The 26013-nt window shown below is 43.4% G+C and overlaps 1 protein-coding gene across 1 annotated transcript in view; it reads right to left on the reverse strand.

Annotated features, from left to right (window-relative positions):
- The window catches only part of LOC121184311 (SH3 and multiple ankyrin repeat domains protein 2-like), a 149420-nt gene that overhangs the window by 106509 nt on the left and 16898 nt on the right, over window positions 1-26013 (reverse strand). The window contains exon 2 of the mRNA XM_041041920.1: window positions 5508-5735. Coding sequence (XP_040897854.1) covers window positions 5508-5711 — 204 coding nt within the window. The 5' untranslated portion in view covers window positions 5712-5735. The remainder of the gene's footprint in view (window positions 1-5507; window positions 5736-26013) is intronic.

Below are 26013 nucleotides of genomic sequence, written 5' to 3' on the forward strand. Positions count from 1 at the left end.
AGAACCTCCCAAAGCTCCTCCATTGGCTTCGGGAGAGGGAAGATCGAGGCTTGGTCAAACCATGGTCAGGTCACCTTGACGATGGTGTCTGCCGTAAGAGCCAAAACACCCGCTGACTTAAGAACACAACACTGGTGTAGTGTCCAAGTGTGTGCATTAGAAGTTATATGAAAAACTCTCAGTGGTTAAACTCGTCAGCTCTACTGGAGCAATTTCTAGTCGAACGTAAAATTCTGGTATTTTTCAACATGGGTCTTATTCTCATTACTCTGGCCATTCAGGGGTCATAACAGGTCTGTTGTAGAGATGTAGAAATAAGACTCAAAGAGCCAAAGAACGTACTGTATCAGGGCAAGTAGTGTGAGCCGCTTAAGCTTTCTAAAGTACGTTTTATTTTACATAAATAATTTCCAGTGATTGTCTCAAAATGAGTACGTAAGTAAATGACAACATCTGCTTCTGGGGCAACTTGCTGAGTAAGTGATTCCCTACAATGGAGGTGCGAACGCGATTTCCCTTTACAGTACTTTCAGACAGTGAGCAGCTGCTGCCGCCACTGTCTTCATTTCCACTAGAAATGCGACATTAGTCTTGGCAGCAGTGGCAAAACAAGGGGGGCAGCTACCATCCTTCAGAAGGCAAATGGTTATTTGCTGATGGCACCTGAGTTGACGCTGGTTGAATGTTTTGCCGCTGTGGCTCTACAGTACGACCGAGCCAACCATAGACACTGCGACAGTCGCAGCGCCGTCCTCCGCGGTCCAAGCATTTAAAGCAACAGCTTTTGGAAAACTAGCTTGTCTCGTCTAACCTCAAGTCTGCCATTGTGTCCAACTTCTGAATCATTAGCAAAATCGGCCCAGAAAAGATGGTGTCTCCATCTGGAGATAGGAGCTGTGTACTGGCATGGAATGAGAGGGGCGATGGATGAGATAAAGTGAGAAAAAAAACTAATATGAGGAGGACAATTTGAAGATTGAAGAAGAACCAAGGATACAGAAAAGCATGTGGGGAAGAGGAGAAGTCGCCACTCCCTTCATCTGTCTTCTTCTATGTTTTTGCTGTTGTCATATTTTCATGGACTAGTTGTGGTTTTGGTTTGTGTGGAAGAGAGAACAAAGAAATGTAAAACAACATGTACAACACGTCTTATGGGAAGCTATGTACTTCAACATAGCCTGGGTAACAAATGATTACAACTTGTAACTGTCTGTTTTACACATCTGTTTATGGAAGGACACAACAAATGAGACATGATGTGTTAATCAGTGAGCTTCAGGCCTTAAATAGTGCCTGAAGCTCACTGATTAACACTAATTAACATTTCTGAACTTTGGATGGAGTCAGGCTAACTCTTTTGCCCTGCTTTCAGTCTTTTAAGCTAAGCTATGCTAATTGCCTCTCAACTCCAGCTTCATACTTATAGTTCACAGACAGAGACCATCTACCTTTTAGCATGTTTCCAAAAATTCTGTTTTGTATTCTGTTAAATGTGCACAGACGCTCAAGATGTTTGAGCAAAAAGATATTTTGATTAGAAACTTCAAATGTACGGAGGTAAAATTAGCAGAAAGTCATAATTTCTTTCTAAAACATAAAAGATTCTGAGTGTAAAAAGCTTTGGTTTGTACCACACATCAGAGCTGGAGCTGCAGCTCGGGCTCACATGCATGTGCTGTGTGTGCCTGAATTATTCAACTGAGTCTGATTTCCAAGTGGAGTGTGTGACTTAATCATGTGATCAAGTAGCACTGAGTGCTCAGTGATGAATGTGAAATCAGGAGCATTAGAGCATACATGTGAGAGAGCTTAATGCACATGTGAGCGCGTGCACGCACACACACACACACACACGCACACACACACACACACACACACACACACACACACACACACACACACACACACACACACACACACACACACCTTCTATCCTTGGAGTTCTAACCACAGAGCTAATTACATCAAAGGGTCATAAGTTCATCTCTGGGTCAACACTGTACCTTGAGGACCTAAACCCGCTGGATTACACACACACACACGCACACGCACGCACACACACACACACACACAGATTTGCTGTTCAGGAAGTTACAGAGTGATTCTGCAAAGTGACTACAAAGAGCTCTGAAGCAGCTGAAAGCTGTGTGTTACGTTCCTCGTCTCAGCCTCAGTGGGATGAACTTTCACAACACAAATGAAAAGATGAGTTGGATAAAAGACGCTGCAAAGAGGAATTTAAAATGGACAAAATGGTATGCAGAGTCACAATGAAGGAGGGAAACCCAGGAGAGAGAGGGGCATCAGGTGGCAGATGCAGGTAGAACTCTGCCAAGAAGCCAGTGCCAACTTCCTGTTTCCCTCCCTTTCTTATTCTGTCCTCCTGTTCTGTTCTGCCAGCACATGATGAGGAAACGCTCTCACTCACTGTACTGTCATGGACATCCAGTGTAAAGCTATCTGGAACAGCTCTCAGTCCCCAAGGATAGAGACACACACACATCAAACAAAGCAGTACAGAACAAAGCTGCATTCGCTAAAGATGAAACTACTGTACAGGCACTGGCAGAACCTCCAGCTGCTCATCCACAGGGAGGTACAGTTAGGCACTGCTGGTCTTTGATGATAAACCTTTAAATCCAAACCGACTCTGGGAATGACAGTAAAGCAATATCCATTGACAGTACATGTGCTATGTGATCAGTGGGGATGCAGCACACAGCCTACTCCCACAGGAGTAACAGCAGCCATTCCACAGATGTTTAGGAGGAACAATTCACCGTATTGTGCTCCTATACTGTAAATGTAGCACACCTGGGGCTTCATTAAAAGCAGTAGTGTGCAGCTAATGAATGCATGGGGCTGCTATGTAAATTAAACATTCATAATTCCCACTGTTAAAATTAATAAAACATATAAAGATTCCACTGTTAAATCCACAAACAGAAGAACAGAAGTATTCAATTTTTCTTGTTAATCAAGCAATGTCTTTTTCGTGTGCTTGGTTTTATTTTTCTGTCCGTTGTTAGTTTAGTGAGGCTGTCAAGCTGGGGCTCATGAAAATTTATGAAACGAGATGGATATCATTAAAATGCAAATACTGTATGTGTCCACTGTTACACCATCACATACACGAGAAATGGATTAAAAACAGGCAGCAGCTTGTAACTACTGCAGAACAATGGAAGCGGAGGGACAATGGAAACAGGAGTGTGAGGATCAGCCGACATGTTTCCTATTTAGTGAACTCATCATGTGGTCAGACGAGAGCAACACCATGAACACCATGAGAGCTGTTATAATTTTTATTATTTTTATCTAATTCTTTTTATCTTCTTTTATTTCAAAGTTCTGCTTTTACAGAATATTTACTGTTTTTTATGTTTGTTATTTTTATTTATGTTATTTATTTTATTTTATTTTATTTTATTTTATCTCATCAACCCTGCTTCCAGTAACAGCAGGAAGCATGGTCGGCACACTGCTGACCTGCCCAGCACTGAATGGCAAACAGGCAGCAAAGTTAGCTACCATTTTTCTGGGGAGCTGGTGGAGACCAAACCGGAGCTAACATGAAAGAAAATGTTGGAGCAAAATTCATCAGGTGGATTAAAAAAAAACAAAAACGTTGTGTTATAAAACTGAAGTCACTCTCACGTCTGTCCGCTAATATAAGGCTAGCAAGTGTTTAGCTTAACATTCCTTAGCACAAAAAGATCTGCTGTCCAGCGGTTTGTTTAATTTTGGTTTTTGAATGAAATTTAAACAAGATCTGAATGAGTGAGCTTTACAGGTACCAGTAGGTGAACTTGGTTACCTCTGGATACAGCAACGGCTTCTCACCAGAAAAAGTGAATTTCCCAAAATGTTTTTCCTTAAATTAAGCAATTCCAAAGATTTTTGCATGTGTGAAATATGAAAAAGACGATTTTCTGTGGGCAAAAAAAAATCCTGGTAGCATGGTTGGTTTTTAGTCATACTTTTTTGTGTCGATATGAGGTCTGGAACTAGAGTAACATTAATTATGCATCATTTACTTTCTGCGATTCTTCTACCTACCATTCATTTACATATTAATGGAAAACAATTACAACGTGCTTCTTCATTCAATTACTTTTCCCTCTGGGCTTCCCAGTGTTTATTATCTTGTCGTCTGCCCCCAAACATTACACTGCACTATCAGCTTTAGTTTGCCGAAGGCCAGAGTTGCTCTTAACATATTTTACTGATCAATAATGCGGCACGGTCTTGTGTAATTGAACCGTGATGTGCGTACACAAGTAACTGTCCCCATCCTTCATTTTCAAGATCTGTAAAATCCTGTGTCGACGGTTATTTACACTCAGACATTTCCCTGAAAAACGAGTCACACTAATACAACCTCCCTTCAAACACCTCACCTACGCACAGGTCTGTATATCAACCACCTACAAGTCGCCCACTCAACATTCACACAACACTGTGTTATTGGCGAAAAGACACCAAGCGTATCTGGATGGTCAGAGATCATGTAAGTCAAAGACATTAAAACATTTCAATAATTTCAAATCAGGAAGGACTGAGAGGTTACTGCAACGAGCCGATTTAAAAACCACAGGCAGCTTCAAGCAGGTTTCAGCGGCAGATAACCAGAACGCATGCTTCCTCTGAAAGCATTCACTTGTATAAAAGGTAAATCTTGCCACACTATTTATACATGACATTACATCATAGAAGAAAGGTTCTCATAATACCAAACAAAACCTCGGTCCTGCTTATGAGTATCTTTATTGAAATTAAAATAAGAATGGAACTGATGGTCCTGTTTGTACACTGGTCGAATCTCTTTGCATCTTTCCCTCATTTCTGCCTGAGTACATGCAAATTTGTTAGATCTCAGTAGAAGGCCTCGCTGCTGTATGTCTCTCTCTCTGAGCTTTTTTTTTTTTTTTTATAAAATTTTAAAATGTGGGTCTCGAAGACTAAGTAAAGAAGTGCTAATAAGCACATCTAAGGGCAGTTAAAAATAAACACTTTTCCGAGATGCGAGTGAACTTGTAGTTTGAGTGGGCAGAGCGCAGTGCATGGGAAAACATATGGGTCAATGCAAAAACCTTTAACATCTGGAGATTCATCTTTTTTTTTTACACTCAGATTCCAGTGTATGGACATTTTTTTAAAATATACCTGTTTGTTTAATGCACAGTGACACTGATTCTAACCCACAGCTGAAATGCCACAGAGGGCACTGCAGCATGAGCCTTTCCAGCAGCTTTACTACATCAACAATACACTGTGGTGCTTGAGTTTACGTTGTACCAGCTTCCAAAAAAAAAAAAAGGTTTTTAGAACGTAAATAAAGACGTGAGTGTCAAATACAGCATCACTAATCCTCCAGTGGATCTCAACGAGAAGGCAGGATAATCAATTTGCAGATGTCAACTCTGAAAACAAATCTAGTTCCTATTTCACACTAACGTGTTAATATCCCCACCCTCCCCTGTCCCCCATCCCTCACAGATACTCACCGTCTGCTGCAGGTCAGGGATGACGACACGGATGACCAGTGAGTTCGTGTGAATGTCGTCCATGTGGTGCTGCGATGGCTTGGCGGTGGCCCTTATGGTCTCGTAAATGGTTTCTTCGCGGGAGCTGTCAGAAGCACAGTCGTCGGAATAGTCTGAAAAGCTCTGAGCCATCTCATCCTCACTGGAGGTGGGGCTCCGGGGCATAGTCAGCAGGCCCGGCGGATTCAGCTGGGACAGACAAGGAGGGAAAAAAGGTCAGACTCTCACAAACTGAAATGGTAAAGAGAGCAGGCGTTCAGGTTTAAGAATTCCCTCTGCTCCCATTTGGCACCTTTTGTCCCCCAAAGCTGGGGCTTGTTAGTTTGTTAGTTTATCCTCATCCATTCTGTGTAGAGTCTGCTTCAGGAAACTCCCAGAGGAATCAGTGCGACTGAGCATCTTTACAATAAAGGTTTCGCTTCATTACAGTTACACTGTACATGAGTACAAAAGCTTCTGGAGAGTGAAAACTGAACCTGCAAGCAACTGTACCACATGAACAAAGGCAGAGTGACTGTACCCCATTAAGGTGAGGCGTCAACGTGATTTATGGATGAGCAAATGAAACGCATAACATCTCATCAGTCACTGCTTGTAGCCGTGTTATCATCGGTGACCTGGATGGAATTAAGACATTTTAAAAAACCTGAATCATTAATCATTTGTTTCTTGAAATTCAAATGGTTTCCTTATTAGAAACCATGCAGGGACTCCAGGTTTGAACATGATCCATTGATTAAACATGAAGCAGTAATATCAGTGTGAGTGCCGGCGGATATTTGACCTTAAAGACAGTGAAACGGGAGTTAAAGCATCTTAAGCTTCTTTGATTTGACGTATTTGGAGGTGAAATGGAACAGAGTGATTTTAGGGTCTGGGGTTCTGTATCATACTCTGTGTTGGTACTGTTCACTTCCACTGACACCTCACTCTCACTGTTTTAGATTAGATTAGATCCACCTTTACTGTCACTGTGCAGAGCACAGGTACAAAGCCAATAAAAAGCAGCTGGCATCAAAACACCAGTGCAAGAGGATAATATTATTTACAGATAAGAGCAGATATAATGAATAATTTGCATCTCCTGTGACTAAAACCTTGGAAATATAAACAAAATGTTTGTGTACTCACATCCAAACACACAGACCTGAAACTCCTCTGACTGAATCAGTACAAAATATAAACAACTGTTAGGAAAAAAGAAAAAGAAGGTATAAGCCTGTGGATATAAAAACTGTAGGACAGAAGTTAACTACAGCTGCAACAAGCTCTGTGGTGAGAGACCTCCTCCTTCACAGCTTCAGAGCCTGCTGGTTGCCCCAGAGCTGAAGCTACAGATTCCACTTAGAAACCTGATCAGTTTTCAGTTTTGGATGAGTTCAACAGTCCTGTTGCAGGGTTTTGCTCTGACAGGCTTCTTCTTCACACCAGCGGCTTATAGAATTTGGAAAGCTTCACCTGGCCACTGACTGACTGAAAAAAAAGCAGGATTTGTCAGACATGACTGACACTGATGTCAATAACTTAAGAGTAATATTAAATTATACAGGAGACTCCTGTTTTCTCCTGTTTGTAGGGGAAAATTAAGAACCAGCGTCTCCTCCCACTCACAGCTCGACATAGAACGTGGGAAGAGAATAATGTCATGAGGATTGTGACCAAAAGGCTCAGGGATCTGATCCCTCTGATGTGGGTGTGACTCAGGGAACATGTAGAACCACCTCAGTCTCACGGCTGGATCAGAGGGTGGAGGAGGAAAGAGGAACGAATAATTTCCATCTACTCAGACAACAGCCTTGGAAATGTGGGCAACTAACATCCAAACGCACACCAGGCTGATTCTTTTTACAAAAAGAGAAAGCAGAGGAATTATGGCTTAAAGAATAAAATATAATACGACCTGTGAGCAGAACAGCTAATGCAGAGACACAGAACTCAAACAAACCACTGAAGCTGATTAATCATGTTTAGAATAGAATATACTTTAGAATAGAATATACTTTATTAATCCCTTTGGGAGGTCCCTTGGGGAAATTTGGGTGATTTTTTACTCCACACAGAAGGGTCCAGACCGGGTTTCGAACCTGGAACCCTCTTGCTGTGAGGCGACAGTGCTAACCACTGCACCACCGTGCTGCCCATGTTTCTATCAGACCCAGTCACCAATGTGAGGCTTTTTATATCACTGAATATCTGTGGGTTTAGGGGTTTGACACAACTGTCTCATTAACTGACAACGACTGTCAGCTGAAACCCTGCACAGGTTAAGCACCGGAAGTATTTTTTATTTAAGTCAAAGCAACATCGCAGCAGGAAGTGAAAGCAGCCGTCGTATAGAAAATGGGAAATGACCAATCACAGCAACAGCTTTTCTCCTTGATCATTTCTCTTAATAAGAGCAGCCCGGTGTGATGCCTGGACGACTGACAGGATCCCTGCGACACCGTCAACACCATCATTTCTTTTCATCAACACTGAACAAGAAAAGCTGCTCCATCCTTCACTTTTCATCCAGAGAGTGTCTGGTTTGATAAAGCTCTTCACTCATAAAGCCAATGGACCAGGCTGAGCTGTGTGTGTCACCCTGCAGCGTCTCTGACACTCAGCCCGCGGTGTGTGTGTCCATTAGCTGAGATGCTTGTCATTGTGTCACAGCATTGTCCCAGATACCTGGACAGTGCTGATAAAAAATGTTTTCGGATAACAACAGATAAAGGTCTCCATTTCTATCAGCTTCCAGCGAGATGTGCAGCAGATGGATTTTCTTCCTTTTCGCTTCTTCGAATTCATGATTTTCCTGATAATAATAAAAAAAAAAAGATATCACTGTGTTTTCTATAAGTGTTCCACTTCTAGAAATGTATCAGAAAAGGATTTTAAAAAATGAGTGAGAAAAGATGGAAACTCAACATGTGAGTTCAGAAAATTGCCAGTTTTCAGTCTGAGCAGCCGTCCCTGGTTCATCGGAGCTTTCTGCACATCTCCATTTTGCCTTCCTGCAGAGGACGTCACGCTGGTGAAGTATAATTTTCTTTCATTTTCATGCTTTTCCAACTATCATGTGGCCAATTATAAACACACTCTAGGCCTACAGACAGACATGTGGAGGGTGTGTATGCAAACGTGTGTGTGTTTCTGCTTAGGTGTCTGTGCATGCATGTGCGTACAGTGTGCTGTACACGTTAAAATACACATTTACAAACATTTACATGAATCATACTAGATAAACTTGATTAGCATCATCAGGGATGAAGCCGGTATGTGAGATGACTTTCATGTCTGAAGCAACCAGCAGCTGCACATGTTGGTGTCAGTGTACACACCTGCTAGCAAAGGTGTAATTTCCACTGGGAATGGTGAGGACATGTCTCCATCACTTTTCCCAGAGTAAAGAGAAACAGCTGGCCCTTGTTTGTCAGCCTGGAGGAAAAACAGCATTGTTTGCTCCATGTGCCACATCAATCGTTTTCTATTGTAGTTTTTACTGGGAACTTTGAAGCACTTTGCTTTGTCAGATAAAAACAGAAAATTTCTTCTGTTCACAATTTCCACAGATTTTCCATATGAATAAACACATCCTGGAATTATAAGTGATGTTTTTCTTTTGGTTTTACTCACTGACAAGTCAAAACATTATGACCACCTGCCTGATGTACTGCAGGTCCTGCCGGCACACAGACCTCTGAAGGTGCCCTGTGGTATCTGGCATCATAACGTCAGCCTGTAAGCTGCCAAGTGAAGCCGCTGAGAATCGGACTTGATGTTCCAGCACATCCCACAGATGCTCGATTGGCTTGAGATCTGGGGAATTTAGAGGCCAGGGCAACGAGTGCAGCGTGACAGGAAAACTGTCCTGCTCACCGAGGCACTGCCACACCACGACGGTGTGTATCTGGTCTGGAACATGGTTTAGGTATGTAGCACATGTCAAGCTGAAAACCTTGCGAATGCCTGGATCCAGCGTTCTCCAATGCAGGATGAAGCTGATGAACCCCACCCCGATGACTTCATATCGCTGCCCCTGCTTCTGAAAACCTTCACCCTTCCATACAAACCCAGTGTATGTCAACATAATCATCACACGCCACTAACACAAACACACAAACAAGCACACTGGTTTACAGGCTGTGATTATCGAGCGCTGCGGTGTGATTGTCAGAGGAAATACATTAATGAGACACAGCGTTGGCACTCACACGCAGGGTTTAACTTCCACTGCCCGATCTCCACCATGAATCCTAATGCTGCATTTCACCCGCGGCAAAAAAAAGCCAATCAAAGACACAAATTATTCCTTCTTGTCACAAAAAGTGATAATTATCAACTGATTAGCATGCTAATTCATTCATAGCCAATTCATTTCCAACAACACTAAACAGACATGCCTGAAGACATGTTGTTGCATGGAAAACCATAAATGCTGATAATTTACTTCTCGGTAAAAGCTTAATTGTGTTTGAATTAAAAATTAAAAATAAGAGCGACAGGAAAAATCTGATAACTGGAGAGTTTATGTGTCGTAATGTTTTCAGCGGAAACTGTCACTTGACCTTAAAATTCGAATAAAGGGTTTTATATTTGAGATTATTTTTTCACAGTGACCAGGTTTTAGCATTGAAAGGCCTGATGCAATCTCAGTCTGATGACACTGAGATTACTGAGTGACTGACAGTTTTCAGGAGATTGCACCATTCCAGCAACTTCTACAGATCAACCTCATTAACCTGATTCTGCAGCAGCACGCTGCGACATCCATCAGGTTTCTAACGCACGACGCCGTCAAATCAAGGAAACTTCTCCGAGGCTGAAACGCACTTTCTGGCTTTAAGTGCCTTCATTTTGTCTGGAGACTCAGTACATGTGTGAATGTGCGACACAGGGTGTGAGACGGGAGAGGGGAGGGAGAGAGAATAAACACACACACACACACACACACACACACACACACACACACACACACACACACACACACACACACACACACACACACACACACACACACACTCAGCTATGTCCATTTTATCCAGGCCATTTCTGGTCATCCCTGGATTCACTTGTCTGCCACAGCAGCACTTCATTTAGTGATGTTCAGTAATGAACACAGTAATTTTCTTTCATTTGCATGACTCATGCATGTGTGTGTGTGTGTGCGTGCGTGTGTGTCTGTGTGTGTGTGAGAGAGAGAGCAGGAGTAAAATAATAATGTTGTCTTCAGTGTAAATGTCTGTGACAGAAATACGTTGGGGGCACTGCTGAACACCTGTAAGGCCGACGCAGGAGCTGGGAGCCATCAGAGCAGAATAAAGACGTTCAGTATGTTGCATTAAGCTGCATTAAAGCTGCAATCAGTGGCTTTTAATGGTCAAATGTGGATTTGCATGTGGTGCATTTAAAGCAGCCACTGCTTTACTCTGATGACTGACCTCAGTGCAGCATGTGGAGGGTGGAGGGTGGAGGGTGGAGGGTGGATGGAGCTTCAGTAGAGTCAACACTGATGTGAAGTTGGCTTTAAATATGTTGGGCAGATACAGTAGAGAATCACTGACTCAGATGTTATTAGCTACTCGGGCTAGAAAAGTTGGTTGATGAAACATGGTAAATATCAGCTCACAGCCTCTGACTGTGACACAGGCCCAGCTTTAGCTTTTACTCCTGCTTCATCAGAACCGTGAGACTCACTGAAAAAAAAATCCAAAATGTGGCAATAACTCAAAGATGAGGAACCAGGCTGTGTCCAAACTGGACTGCCTAAATCCCTGTGAGCTGACCGCTAACTGTTGAGCTGCACACGGATCATGTGTTATCTCCATGACACACAGTGTCACCAGCTGCTTTTGTGGACCCGACTGAAATAAGCTTTCCAGGGAGGGCAGGACACGATGGGAGGTTTAGGCTTCAGGCTTCTTGGTCATCCAGCAGAAACCACTATGGCACTGACAAGGACATGATCCCTCACCGGCTTCCCACCTGAACACACAGCCAGTCGTGTTCACTCGGACACATAAACCAACCCAAAATGCAGCTGCTGATGTTATTTTTTTAATTATTGGTTAATTTATCTCACAGGCAAAAGGCTTTGTGTACTTCAGAACCTAATGCAGATTCCTGACAAAATAAAATGGAGGGATGTGGAAGAGGAGGCGTGATTTCTGATTATGTGGCTGCTTGTTGCTACTTAATTAAATTACTGTTAAGGGTGTGTGTGTGGGGGGGGGGGGGGTTAGTTTCACTAACCTGAGGGAAGAACACTCATTAGCTAAAATCGTTAGCGCTAACAGAGTGAAGACACTGTCTTTTTGTCTTTTGTCTATCTTTTTTCCTGCTGGGCGACGTGGGAGTTCAGACGTGGTTTTGTTGAAGAATAAAAAGAACAGTTCATTCAAATCAGACATTTAGGAAATGGCTGTTACCATTCTGTGAATAGGAACGGATCAGTACAAAGGAGTGGTGTGTGTGTGTGTGTGTGTGTGTGTGTGTGTGCTTGTTGATTCAGAGATGTTTTCCTATTCAAAGACTTTCTGCCTCCGAACTCGTTCTACCTCACGCAGAGAACAGACGCATGAAAAAACCATCTCAGTTACTCTACAGACACATTCCACGCTCCCGCCACGGGCCTGACTCATCCAGGTGCAGTAAATTACTGTAACACGACAAACGATAACGACTGTCATGTTAGCAGCGGCAGCACATGATCAGTGATCCCCGTGTTATTTAAACCAAACACACACTGTAAATGAGCCTGCAGGTAAAGGTCACCTGTGACACTGATACGCAGGAAACACGTGAACTGAGAGCCAGTACGCTCCACTTGTGGCTCGTGGTCGTATGAACCTTGATCCATTAATGCCCACCAGTCTGGAGCTTTTCACGTGGATTCAGTCTCTACAGAACGTTCTCAGACCCAATGTGCAAATATGTAAAACTAGGCCAGTGTCATGAGTATTTTACATATGTATGTGCGTGTGTGTGTGTGTGTGTGTGTGTGTGTGTGTGTGTGTGTGTGTGTGTGTGTGTGTGTGAACTGCATGAAATCATAAGAGCCCTTATGAATAAATTATGTACATTACATGTTGTTTGTATATTTGTATGTCCATTTATGGGCGTGCGTGTACATGTGTACGTCCATTAGATTTCTGTAGAACACGAGTGTCATTTACACTGTGAATAAATGTAATAACATGTTCTCAGTAAGAAAGTGGGAAGACGAGCAGATATTTACTGGGTTTCCCGTCTGTGAAGGTCAATAAGAAGCCGGAGCTGCAGTGAAAGGCTGAAGATGACAGACAACGATGAGCTTGTTCAGTCAGTGGAGAAAATCTCTGTGGTCCTCTGGGTTCTTTGTATTGGTGTGTGTGTGTGTGTGTGTGTGTGTGTGAGCCTGAGTGAGTGATGGATCAATGACACATGTCAGAAGTGACAAACAGCCTTTGGGGCACATGATTGATGCCTGATGTCTGTTCTACTACACAGACATATAATGATGAAAACCTTGTGAAATGGAAATGATGAATTGCACTTGCCAGGCCAATAATATCTAATTCATCTGTTTGTATGACTACAGAGAGTTGTACAGTGGTCTGACCCAGATGTGTCAGTCCATCTAACAGAAGGAAGATAACAACACTGCTTGTCATGCATCGTCCTCGCAGGTACAACGTCTTCTCTATTTATTTCACAGTCCAGGTGCTCAAACACGTCGTTAAACCAAAAAATCCAAACGCTGTGAGCTCTGAGCCCCTCGATTCCCCTCGGATTCCCCTCGGATTCCCGGCTCATATCAAATAATCCAAAACCATTAGCCTGAGCTGCAGATTCCTGAACGCACAGAAACATCAGCGCGAAATTTCACCTGATGCCAGTGAGAGAAAAAGGAAGAGCTTCTTTAAAGACGGACATTTTACAGAAACCATCAACAAAGACTCCAGAGGAACACAGAGCAATTTCTGCACCTGCAATACAACTGGAAAAACAAAACAACATAGTACAAGAACTAGATCAGTGTATGAGATAAGATCCAATAAAGCCGTAGGGTTTTTCATACATTTGAGTTCTGAGTGGTGCAGTGAAAACAGAAAAGCTCACAGCAAAGAAAATTGGTTTTAAAATTCAATACCTATCATATTACATCAGTCATTTACAATGCTGTATATTATAACAGCTCCAGAGAAGCTGACAGAGGAAGCTGCTGTGGCACTAATGTTTGCTTTACTTTTGGCTTTGCTCTTTATTTTTTGTGCTTATTTTGCTTTTTTTATTTTACCTGTATGCTGTTCTGTTAGTATTTAGTTGTGAGGACTCACATTCCCGTTGTCATAAAAACGTGTGAACGTTTGTCTCCGTTGTGATTTGACCATTTTCCGTTAAACTGAATTATTCTTTGTAATAATTCTAATTATTACAAAAGCAGGAAACAAAGATAAATCTTGTGTTCATGCTCCATCTCCTCGCGCTGCTCCTTCCCTGAAAGGTTGCGTTGTCATTTTATCGAAAGGTCACCTCTCCCCCTTTTAACCCTCACCACGGGGGAAGGGGTTAAAGTTCTATCGCCTAGCAACAGAGGGTGTAGGAAGAGGACCTGAATTATCCTCTGTTGAAAATGTCCTTTAAAAAACGGTCTCCAGGACTTCCCAGGTCATTCCAGGACAGATCATTGTTCAACGGTTTCTCAGGAGACGTAAAACCTGAAATGCCTGTGTTAACGAGATGTTTAATGAGCTCTTTAAACGAGTGAGTTCGTGGTGGTTTTAGAGGCGCTCCTGTGCCAGTAAAGAATGTTGGTACCATTTAGGAAAATTTATTGGCGTCTTTTCTTTTGCGTTGAACACTTTACAGGTCTCGTTTCTGTCGCACGTGACCAAACATACGCGATGAAAACAGGAAACAACCTCAGTCTGTTCTGCCTCCCTCTGAAAACATTCAGTGAGTGGCCTCAGTCTGGGCCTGTATACTCAGGAATTTGTTGTTTTTCAAGTTTATTCCTTTCATTGGTATTTCCCTTTAATTACACAGTGAAGGTCAGAGCTCTTATTTTGAAGGTGAAATGGCGGCTCTTCCAAACGAAAGAAAACATTGATTTTTTTTTTTCAGGCCATTTCACATTTTTGTTGTGTTTTATTTTGATGGTAGAAAATAAGTATATAATAGATTTGTCTTTCGATTGGTTCGTGATTGAAAATGATTATTTGGTAAAAATCCAAACAGGTACAGACCTGTGCTTTTCTATTTGATTTTGTATTGTTTGATAAGACCTTCAGAGTTGGCCAATTTATGGTCATGTCATAATGACAAACCACTGGTTTTGTGTAATAATAGATTATAAGTTATCAGTGTTGTATTTTATCTAAAAAAAAAAAAAACACATGCTTCGTAAATCTCTTCTTTCGTCCGTACGAACGGTTCATGCCTGAAGGCGACAGCAGAGCCGCTGAGACGCGGTCACTCTGTCATGACAAACCCCAGAGGGGGAAAAAATATCACCTAATCCATTTTTAATAAGCGCTTTAATAAGGAGTTCTTAATTAGCAGGATATTTGATGATTGATCAGCAGTCATGCAGCACGTCGGCCCCGAGTGTCAAACTGGGAGGCAGAACAACAGTAATAACTACGGCTGTTATTAAAATCTCCGTACGGAATAAATCTCACCACTTCATTATTTGTCCCTGGCCAAAGCCGCACTGAACAACAGCCATATAATTGAGGTAAATTACACAGCCTGGCTGATAATGGCAGCACTGATGCTCAGCTCAGATCAAATCATCTCTAAGTGTGTATAAGGTGTTTTCAACAGCGTCGTCACAGCCACAGGATGTGGATTCATCCTGGTCCTGACAGATCCCACACACTCAGCGTGTTAGAGTACGTTAGAGTTTGATGAGCGGCTTCTTTTGTGATTAACTCACAAACTGAGGTATGCAGGGACACACACACACACACACACACACACACACACACACACACACACACACGTAAAAAGGAAGCGTTACCCATGTTACCTGGGTTTCCCCATGTTTCCCTGCGTGGCAACAAAAGCAGTAATTCTGAGCTATTTACTGCCACACACCATCACACCGTCACACACACACACCGTCACACACACACACCGTCACACAGTCACACACAGATATGCCCACACACACATTCATCAGTGTATCATTTCTGTTAATCTACCACTTGCTGCTTCAATCAGCACAGAAGCCACACACACACAAACACACACACACACACACACACACACACAGTGCATAGCTGTGTTAAGTGGGTTTGACTTCAGCAAACAGACGATCTGTGGTTTGTCTTCATGTCTCCGCAGTGCTCAGCCTCCTCTGATAAAACACGACGTGTCCTCCTCTCAACACTCGTTCTTTTCCATAAAATGAACAGTTTGTGTTTTCATGACAAACACGATGAGAAGAAGGACTGTTTCCTCTCAGAGGCAGGAGAAGAAGAAGCACGATGCTGTTGTAGTGATACGAAACCTCTCAGGGAAGTGATCATCAGAGGAACTTCAGAGTAAAACCACAAAAAACTTTGCCAAATGGTCCAAATGCAGCACAGAGACGTGATATGAGCTGTTTCTCTAAAACAAATGAGAAACCGATGTTAAACTTCACTGTGACCTCAAAATCTTCTGTTAAAGTTCTGCGTATTTTAACAGAGATTTTCTGCATCTTTTATTTTCTCAGCGCTTGTCGCTCTGGTGTGAAATCCACAGTTCATACTGACTTTATCTTCACAGCCAGTTGCTTCAGATGTAAACTGTCATAGTGGCTAAGCAGCTGTGTGTGGACATATGGTACAACTGTTCCTCCAAGACGAGTGGCAGCTTTTGTCCTCTTTCATCCGTGCAGGATGTCATCACCATCACTCAGCAGCATCGTGCCCTGCCATTCCCTCCCTACTGACCTGAACAATCAGAGAGGAATGGAGCGAGTTTCCTGCTGAGACGTGGGAGGAGAGCAGTGAAGAGCTGAGGGGAAAGATAAACCGATGAGAGTGGAAAGTTTGAGTCTTCAGACAGAAAGCAGAGAAAAGCAGAACACACACAGACACAGATGGTCCACTGCTTTTAAAAAGAGAACACAGTCTGTGCGACGCCGGTGTGCAGATCTGTGAATAAACGCAGAGAGAAGGAGGAGAAGAGCGGAGAGAAATGAGCATACTCTTCATTTCACAGCGAATAATTGCTGTGCCAACTTGAGAGCACTCAGTGTCACATGGAAGCGAACTGAACTCCTCTTCAGGACTTTGCTTTGACCAAACTTGTGAAAATTGCACAGAAGCTGCAGCGACTCTGAATCAGCCTTCAGATAAACGGGGACGGGGATTCGAGTGCGGATTTTCCAGGGGCTCGTATCATAGAGAGTTTTTATTCAGGTTCACATGTTTACATCATCACTGTTACTCTGAATGTTTGGCCTTTATTACAGACGCCATGTTCTTCATGTTTAGAACGTAGATCAGTGGGATCTGAAATGTTTCCTGCAGAATTTAACCTTTACACAAAAGAGAAAACTGACAAAACCGCATCACAGACACTAAAATATCACGTCGTGTTTATGACGTTAGTGGTCAGTGTCACGTCTGTAGAAACAGAAGAATCTGTTCATTTAATCATGGACAATTAAAAATGCTCAGAGCTGGTGTATGTGTGGATTTCCCTTGATTTTTGAAACTTGCTGGTCAAACTTTGGACTAAGTAAAACTGAACCAACAGGACAGAGACAGAGTCCACCTGAACACAGGTCTCTGTGTCCAGGTGGACTCTGGGGGCGTGAAAGCAGCGCTGACAAACCACAGACCTCCGTGACGGTAAGTGTGTGATTTCAGGATCAATTCAAAAGCTAAACTACTATAAAATCGATCTGATGATTGTGTGAACTGTGAGGGACGTGATGAGTCAGTGATCGACAGGTTCTTCTGACCTGCTAATACAACCGTCCCGGAACAATGTGGAGCCTCAAACATTTACATTAAAGCCTGATTCTGAACAGGAATCCAGAAAAAATGATGTTCTTTACCAACATGAAGCTCAGAGGCCAAATACACTCAACATGCACTTCATCACTCTAACTACATTCTTTTCTTCCTTGTTAATTGAAATGGCTGTGACTGAGGTCTCTGAGTGACAGGCAGGCTGACAGCAGTAATCACCGAGCCATTCATGCTCCTCTGCACGATGCATTGTTTGTTTTGGCTCATGAAGCCAGGCTTACTGCTAAACTCTGCAGTCCAGGCTTTTTGCATAAGGACCACACTTGTGCCTGCACCACACTCCGCAAAACAACTTCCAATTTTTTCTGTTTTGTGAATTTGTATGACAGTGACAACCCGTAACCATTTGTCTGTGAATGTCAGAGGTAAAAAGAGGCGTTTCTCTCTGAAATCCCTGGAAAGCTCTCAGTGGTAGTCACCTAGAACTATAACTGACTGGAGATACATTAGTAATGGACTGTGCATAGTTAGACTGCTGCACATGTCAGAGACCTGGGGTCTTTCTCTGGCTCGCTCTGGAATCACAAATTGCAGGAGAGAGAAAAGGCAGACACAGCAGAGCGTTCTATTCCTGCACAGACTGCAATGCAAAAACACCAGCTAATGGTGCACAGCGCTGTATGCATGCCCACAGCGTGCACCTTAAAGGTCTGCAGACACATTATCGGGTCATGATGGCGAACAGTTCGCAGCCAATAATCCTGTTTACTCAAAGAGATCAGAGGCAGCAGACAGGAAGAGGCGATGATCAACGGTCTGAATTGGAAATGGACAAATTACTCACAGGAAAACAGAGACTGAGCAGATGAGCTGGTGTCAAACTGTGATCGAGACAAAAGTCGATGAAATGTGTCAATTCACAGCCGTTCAGTTTAAGTTGTGGTCGTGTGGAATCATTTTTGTTTCGAACCAGCGCCGTTACCTTCGGTTCAGAGATGCCATTCAAGTTTAAAGTTCAATGCAATTCTTCAATTATACACATGTGGCCCAGTTCTGCCTGATGCTTACATCTGGGGCCCGTCTGAGCTCACTGAATATTCATGACAGAATATATGGAGCCACAGGGAGAGGAAACATGTCCTGATACATGTGTGGGTGCAGGTGTGTGTACAGTGATGTGGGCTACGTGACCACAGGTACAGTACGTGTGACGTGCTGCTATAAAATCAACTGTCAAACTTTTGGTGGCGGCAGTTTCGGTTCCTGTGACATTTATGGTTCCCACAAGATGAAATCTAATGAAATGATCCCCGGACTTTTTCCAGACTATGAACAGTCCGTGTAAGGAAACTAATCATTTCACAAAGCCATGCACAGCATCTGCAGCTGGAAAAGACAATTCAAACTGTAACAAAGATTAAACGTCCATCAAATCTTTGCTGGAAACATTTTACTGCCTCTTCATGAAGATAAATGTGAATAAAAGTTGTTTGTTGTGTTTGTTGATCGTCTAAAACAACTGAAAAAACCACCCGGCCTTCGAGATGAATGCTAACATAGCATGCTAACATAGCATAGTAATTCAGTCTACATCAACTACGACCACATGTAACCTGAGACACTGCCGCTGTGAACTCTTCCTGCTTGTATGAGCGAAGCCTCAGCATCACTCAGGTGTGGCTGCAGCTCTCCATGAAGCAAACACTCTGAGACACTCTGAGACACAGACACTCTGAGTGATTCAGTAAACAGCCCGACAGGAAACTGAAGCTGCCAATAAAGATGAAGCCTCAGCAATCTCAGGAGAGCAGGTGTGTGAGTCAGCGTAAGTTTCTGGAAGCCAAACTAACGTCACAGAGTCAGAGGCAGGACGACCAGAGCTGGAACTCACATGTGGTAAGTCAGTGTTGGTTAGATAAGAACGCCAGAGGCAGGAGAAAGTGTCCGGACAAAGTTCTTTGAAAGCAAAACGCTCCGTCCTCTTTGCTGCTTTCAGTTTTGCTGGCAAACCTCACGGCTGACTGAGAGAGTTTCGATTTACAAGACTCACATCCTCAGCTAATGTCCACACATCAATAACACCGGCGGTGAGTAATTATACCACCCTGTGTCAAATCAAAAAAGACCAACGGTTTAAAGGAGGATCTGTGAGGATGTTAAATTTCCTCACACTTCAGGAACAGGATTGTGTGTGAAGAAAACACACTCTGACACCGTCTCCCGTGTATTCGTCAAAACGCTGCCTCACACTGAGCCGAGAGGCGTCGTAGCAGGAGATCACCAACAAGCAGCTGCTGCCAGTGTGACTGACTTCTGCTCTGAAGGAAACATGGAAACCAGAGAGACTGATTCAACTAAACTTCAACTATAAAGTGTAACAAGTAAATATCCTCTGACTTTATCCTGCTCCGCTCCTGCTCTCCTGCTGAAACGCTGTCATGGCAGGCTCCGGCTCTTCCACTTATTACTATTATTATTATTTGCTTTGGATGCGAGGTGTCAGCTGAATGCCCGGAAGGTAAAGATACAGCGAGAGTGCAGCAGGCTCGCCCAGAGCGGGGCCAAACAAACAGATGAGTCGAAGCTCTCCAAAGAACAGGCCTGTTCTTCCTCCTCTGTTCTCTCTGCATCAGAATCCCCTGGCCGTTGTTCAGCAGCGAGCGGCGTCTCTTCACATGTTTGGTTATTGTTCAATCACACTGCTTCTACCACCTGCCCACTCCTTTAACAGGCCACTCTGCCTAACATGTTATATTAAAATGATCTCCACAGTAATATCCTTCAACCTCCCACAGCCATGCAAAATATTAATCTGTTATAGAGCTGGGTCTACTGCTGGTTAGGCTAAACATTAACATTACACTGATGAGGGTCATAGAGACTGATAATGGACCTCTCACAGTTAATTTTAGGATACCTCAAACCATTTAGAAAGCACGAGCTCTTCACTCACACCACAAATTTATTCAAATCCTGCACTGCACACGACAGTGATCTCAGCTGTTTCCTTCTGAAGCTGTAACTGAAGCACACGTTTTTCTCAGAGTGAAAATCTGAAAGAATAAAGTCAAATTAAAACGTAAAACAAACACACAGAAAGAAAAGATGCTGAAATCTCCCTGATGTTCAGCAGCCTCCTGTCAGCTCCTTTAAATGGGTCACACCGTACAGTAAATGTATACCTCAGGTCTTCAGAGACCTGCCACCACATCTCACGCCGTCTAATTAATTCATTTCATTCAGTTAAGTCATCAACTCATTGAACAATTCTTCAAACTCTTTGTTTGGCTCAGTCAGATCATTTTGGTCCAGGCTGAAATTTCACAACAACTACCGACAACAACCGGCTGTCAGGAGGTTTGGTACAGACGTTCACGTTCCCCTGAGGATAAACTATAATTACTCAGATTTTCCTCCAACTCTTCATCTAGCGCCACCATCAGGCAACATTTTAATTTGTCCAATATTCTGGTTTATGACCAAATACCTGCAGAACTAATAACACTCCCATCAGCCTCAGCTGAACTCTGAGTTCAGTCCTGAACACAGCATCTTTGGACAGATCAGAGAAAACAAACAAATTTTATTTTATTAAAACAAATGTTCTAAAAAGATCAGAGTTATAAGTCATGGGTCACCACTTGGCCCTGAGGTGTGTAGAAATGTTTGACTGAGCATCAGATTTACGGGTTAAATCCACAGTTTCTCTTCTTGAAACCAGCCAACCTGAGCAGATAAACACAGGAACACTTCTGCCTGAGGAGCTCTCAGACGTCAGAGCGACAAAAGATCGTTTCCAGCTTTCTGCTGGGCCTGACATTTGGGTCTCAGATGAATTATGTTTTCTCTTTTGACACTTTTTCGATTTCAAAAAGATGAGTAACAATGAGGCCGAGGGAGGAGAAGTCCCACCACACTGTGTCTCTCCTTCCTGAGCAACGTGATTTTTCACTCGGGTGTAATCATCGGGAGCAGGAGTAAGTACGGCATCACTGGAGCAAGCACGCAACAAGTGCAGCTGCTACCACGGCGCATCAGCATCAGCTGGAGCAGGGACGGAGGATCGATAAACCTCCCGGCACCGACAACCCGAAAACAGACTCTGTGGTCAGTCTGTGCAGCTGACGGCCAGGAGCACAACAGCACTGCCTCCAGGACCAGAGGACAGAAATCATCTGCCAGCACAAGTGAAGCAATAAAGAAGAATAATGTGTTTTTTTTTTTTTTAGGATTAGAACAGCTGTGGACACAACCAGAACTACACACTGCTGCAGCAAACACACACACACACACACAGCTGTTCTGTCTCCGTCCACAGCGGAGACGGAGTCCACATGAAACTGACCGCGGACAATGACATTCATCTCAGTCTGACACTTATTGACACCAGCGATGCTCAGATTCATCTTGTGGGGACAGTTTTCTCCACTGCTCTGTGTTGTCCTCTCAGCTGGAATGAGCACAGTGTGGACAGAGGGCGTGTGTTGACACCTCGTCCGACACGGTAACACTCCTCTGCGCTAACAGCTGGCTGCTGTGCAACTACTGGGAAGAACACAAATACAAGCTGGAGAAGAACTAGTCAGTTCAATCAAAGTCTTAAAGGACCTTGGACTTCCTGGTCGTCTGTGGACAGGTTTGTCCGTGGTGTCCTTCAGCAGTTTGGGAAAACTTCAGACTGGGTTCTTAACCAACCAGAGCATTCATCCTGAGGATGGTTCCTGTTGGCTGTTTAAGGAAGAGATCAGACAGATCGGCAGCGGAGACACAGGAAGAGAGAGAGACAGCTGCTGCTGTTCTCGTGAACTCACGTGGTCTTTTTCCCGCTGCCATCCGTGTCGATCTTTTCAACTTCCTGCTAAGGCTCGCCGTCTGATCATGACAGCCACAGAAACCGCACCGAGGGAAGCGATGCAGGAGCTCATTTTACGGGTATCTGACTTCCCTGGATTAAACACCTCTTCACCAGCAGTGAGCAAACACATCAATTAACAATATCCGGTTCAACGTCTGATGACCTGATCTGGGCCAATAAACACATCCACAGCTCTGGTGCAATCATCCTGTCAGACGAACTGCATCTCGCTCCTTTAAATACGTTTTAAAGAATAAAAAAATATCACGAAAAGAACAAATCAGCACTGAAAGTATCATAAATGATTAACGCATTGTTTTCCTCCGTAGATCTCAACTGTTCCAAAAACCCAACGTTCATGACGATCAACAGTCGCCAGTAAATGGACTGTTTGAGTGAAGTTTGGTAAAAACCTACAGTGATCAGCTGTTTCAGTAAATGACTCAGCCTTTTTTTTTTTTTAATTGAAACTTTTCCTCATATTTATGAATAATCTGCTGAGCTGTTCAGCCAAAAAACCAGTAGAGAAAGAGATCATGAACAATTTAATAAAACATATCTGCTTCTGTTTCCCCTGAGACAGAGAGTTAGACGGTGAACATGTATATGACACTGCATCCTGCTCTTTAACAGCACGTTGAAAGGTTGAGTCAAAACTTAGACATTAAAAAGTTATAACCTAAACATAAACTTTATTTCTAGCTGCTATAAAATGCTAAAATGACTATGAATGTGTTGGTGTCCACAGTTAACTGCATCATCAACATTATTCGCATCAGGAAACCTCGCTCTGTGAGGGCTTTTGGTTGTTTTTCGATTGGGCCTGCCAAAACTTTTAATCCCACACACATCTTAAATGGGATTAGGAGTCTGTGGATATTTCGATTCTTCCATAAGTCTGTTGATGGACGTTTTAAACCATCTGGGAGAGATTTCTCTCCTAACGTCATTTCTGGAAGTTGGGAGCGTTTCAGAAATTCGGCGGGTCTGCAGAACGCTGAAAAGATTAGACTGGAGTGGGTTCAGAGGAGGAGGCAGAGGCACGGAGGACGTCGCAAGGTCAGGACAGAATTATGCTCTTTGTATTAACATGTTCTTACATAACAGCTGTGTGACGCGCGGGGTTTTGTGCGATACAGATGGAGGACATCTGATACCATTCAGCAGAATATCTCAGTGATTCATTTTCTTTCTTCTTATTCACATGCACGGCCACAGGAGTCCGAGCTCATCCCATCAGACAGTGCACGCAGGGGGACGCACTCACTCACATTCACACCCAGGAGCAGTTTAAGGTTTCTGAAACACTCACAGCTGGCAAAGCACCAGAGTGGAACCCTGAACCCTCTGTGGTTCTCTGCCTGTTCTGTCCGATGGCTCGGTTCTTATGATCACTGCAGGTTTGGCAGCGTGTCTCATAAAATCCACACGTCCTCCAGAAGAAAATGCTGAAACAGGATTACAGCACACAGAGGTGTACTTACTATGGTTTATGACAAATAAATACTTTATGTTATCGAACAGCTTCTTTTTCCCTGTTACTCTCTGTTGGAAGAGCAGACAGACGTGTGTAGGATAGTTTGGCCTTGGCAGCGGAAAGTGCTCGGCGGACTGATGCTAATGTAATGTTGTATTTCTTATAAAAGAGACAAACCGCAGATGCACTGTCTTCACTGTCAATCAGGTTCCTCATTATTTCTTCACTTCATTAATAAAACAGCAAAAAAAAAAAAAAATGCAGATCACAAACGTCCACAGCCGAATCCGACGTCTTCAGATGCACAACCCAGAGATGTTCACTTTACAGCGACATAAGACACATTTATGTTGGATATTTTTCTGTTGATGGACTAAAAGATGAATAATAATTCAGGCACAGTGAAGTGTATGTGATCTGGGTTCATGAGGAGGGTCGATGGTTTTCACAGTTCAAACAGACACGAGCAGCATATGGGAGAGTCTCCTGTTCCCTTTGTGACACATGAGCTGTGACAAACAAGGTCTGCAGACATGGAGCCTTTGGACCCACTGCACTCTTACAAATGGGCATGCAGCCATGGACATGTCCATATGTGTGCTGTAGCGTTTTCAGAAACACACACACACACACACACACACCACACACACACACACACACACACACGTTCTCTGCAGCTCGTCTGCAACTCGTCACCCCTCAGCCTCCCACCCCTCAGCCTCACACCCCTCAGCCTCTCACCCCTCAGCCTCCCACCCCTCAGCCTCCCACCCCTCAGCCTCACACCCCTCAGCCTCTCAGCCCTCAGCCTCTCAGCCCTCAGCCTCTCTCGCACACGGTCGCCGTTGGTGTCTGCACCCTGAAGAAGCCTCTCTGTCTTAAACAGGTTCAGCTCAGATTAGTGAGCAGCCTGCCCACAGATCAGGTTCCACTCAGAGTGGAGTGGTATCTGATGAGGTGTTGTGAATGACGCCCTTGATTTGAGCGCAGAAGTGCCAACGCTTGTGGAACCTGCTGACACAACATTATTGTAAAAATGAAGCAGACTCTTATTCTGTAATATATTCAAATTACAGCACATAACCCAACGCCCCCTCAGAGGGAATCGGATTGCATTCAAATACAGTCACGTTTAAATAAATGGACCAGTTGAGCTTCTTCTCTCTCTTGCCAAATGTCAAGGCCTGGTAATATTTCAACACGATACAAAAACCTGCTGTAAATGATCCACACGACTCCTCAGAGCCACAGAAGGGGATTTGGCTGAGAGGGAGAAAGGGTCTCTGGGCCGAACACTCTCCGTCTGCCACTCTACTCTCCCACCATGTCCCCCCGTCCCCAAAATCTGTCCCTTTGGGTTCAGTGCTGTAACTGTTTGTACTGCAGAAAACACAAGGGGAAGCTTAATATTCCACTTCCAATCCGGTCTGAGCATTATGAAATACTATAATATTTCAACAGATATTTAAAATATGAGTGCCATGTTTATTCTATTTTAAAATCTGTTTTATAACACATGAAACCTACCACTGAGGAAGAGGGAATGGAAGGCGTCTGATGCCTCCCTGAAGCTCACACATACTAAATCATTTTAAAGGGAAGTCCAGCAGAAAATCTTCAGTGGTTCGCGTCTGCAGAACATTTGAAATGACATCAGTTTAATTTCCTTTTGCTCCTTCACGCAGGGACTGAAATATTCATTTAAACAGTCACACTTTGAGCGAATTGCTAAGTTTAAAACATAAAACCAACAACTTTTTGTACATTCATACTGCTGCACACAGAGCAAACTGTTAACCATGAGGCCTGCTTATGAAATAACTATTATTATTATAACATAAAGTTAAGTCTGATTCACTTTATAGGTGCTGGTGAGTCGGACTGTGAGCACTACGTCAGGTTTAGCTCGCTGGTCTTTGCTCTTGGACAGAACTTTGACCTGTACCAGGAGCTGAAGGACAGGACATCTGGTCCTTAGCTTATGTGTCTCAGATGAAAAACAGCACCGTCAGCGTCTTCACTGATTTTTCACCATCATCAGAGGCAGCTTCCTCAGGACAGACATGTAAACTACTACGATGAGTGCAGCTTTAACTCTGAGGACTTTTGAACAGTGACTCGTTTCCACATTATCGATCTGTTTTAACTGGAAACAACTTTCATTCAGATGCTGTTTGCTTGTGACTTAAAGTCACATCATGC

Source organism: Toxotes jaculatrix, chromosome 1 (assembly GCF_017976425.1).
Source record: "Toxotes jaculatrix isolate fToxJac2 chromosome 1, fToxJac2.pri, whole genome shotgun sequence".
Taxonomy (NCBI): domain Eukaryota; kingdom Metazoa; phylum Chordata; class Actinopteri; family Toxotidae; genus Toxotes; species Toxotes jaculatrix.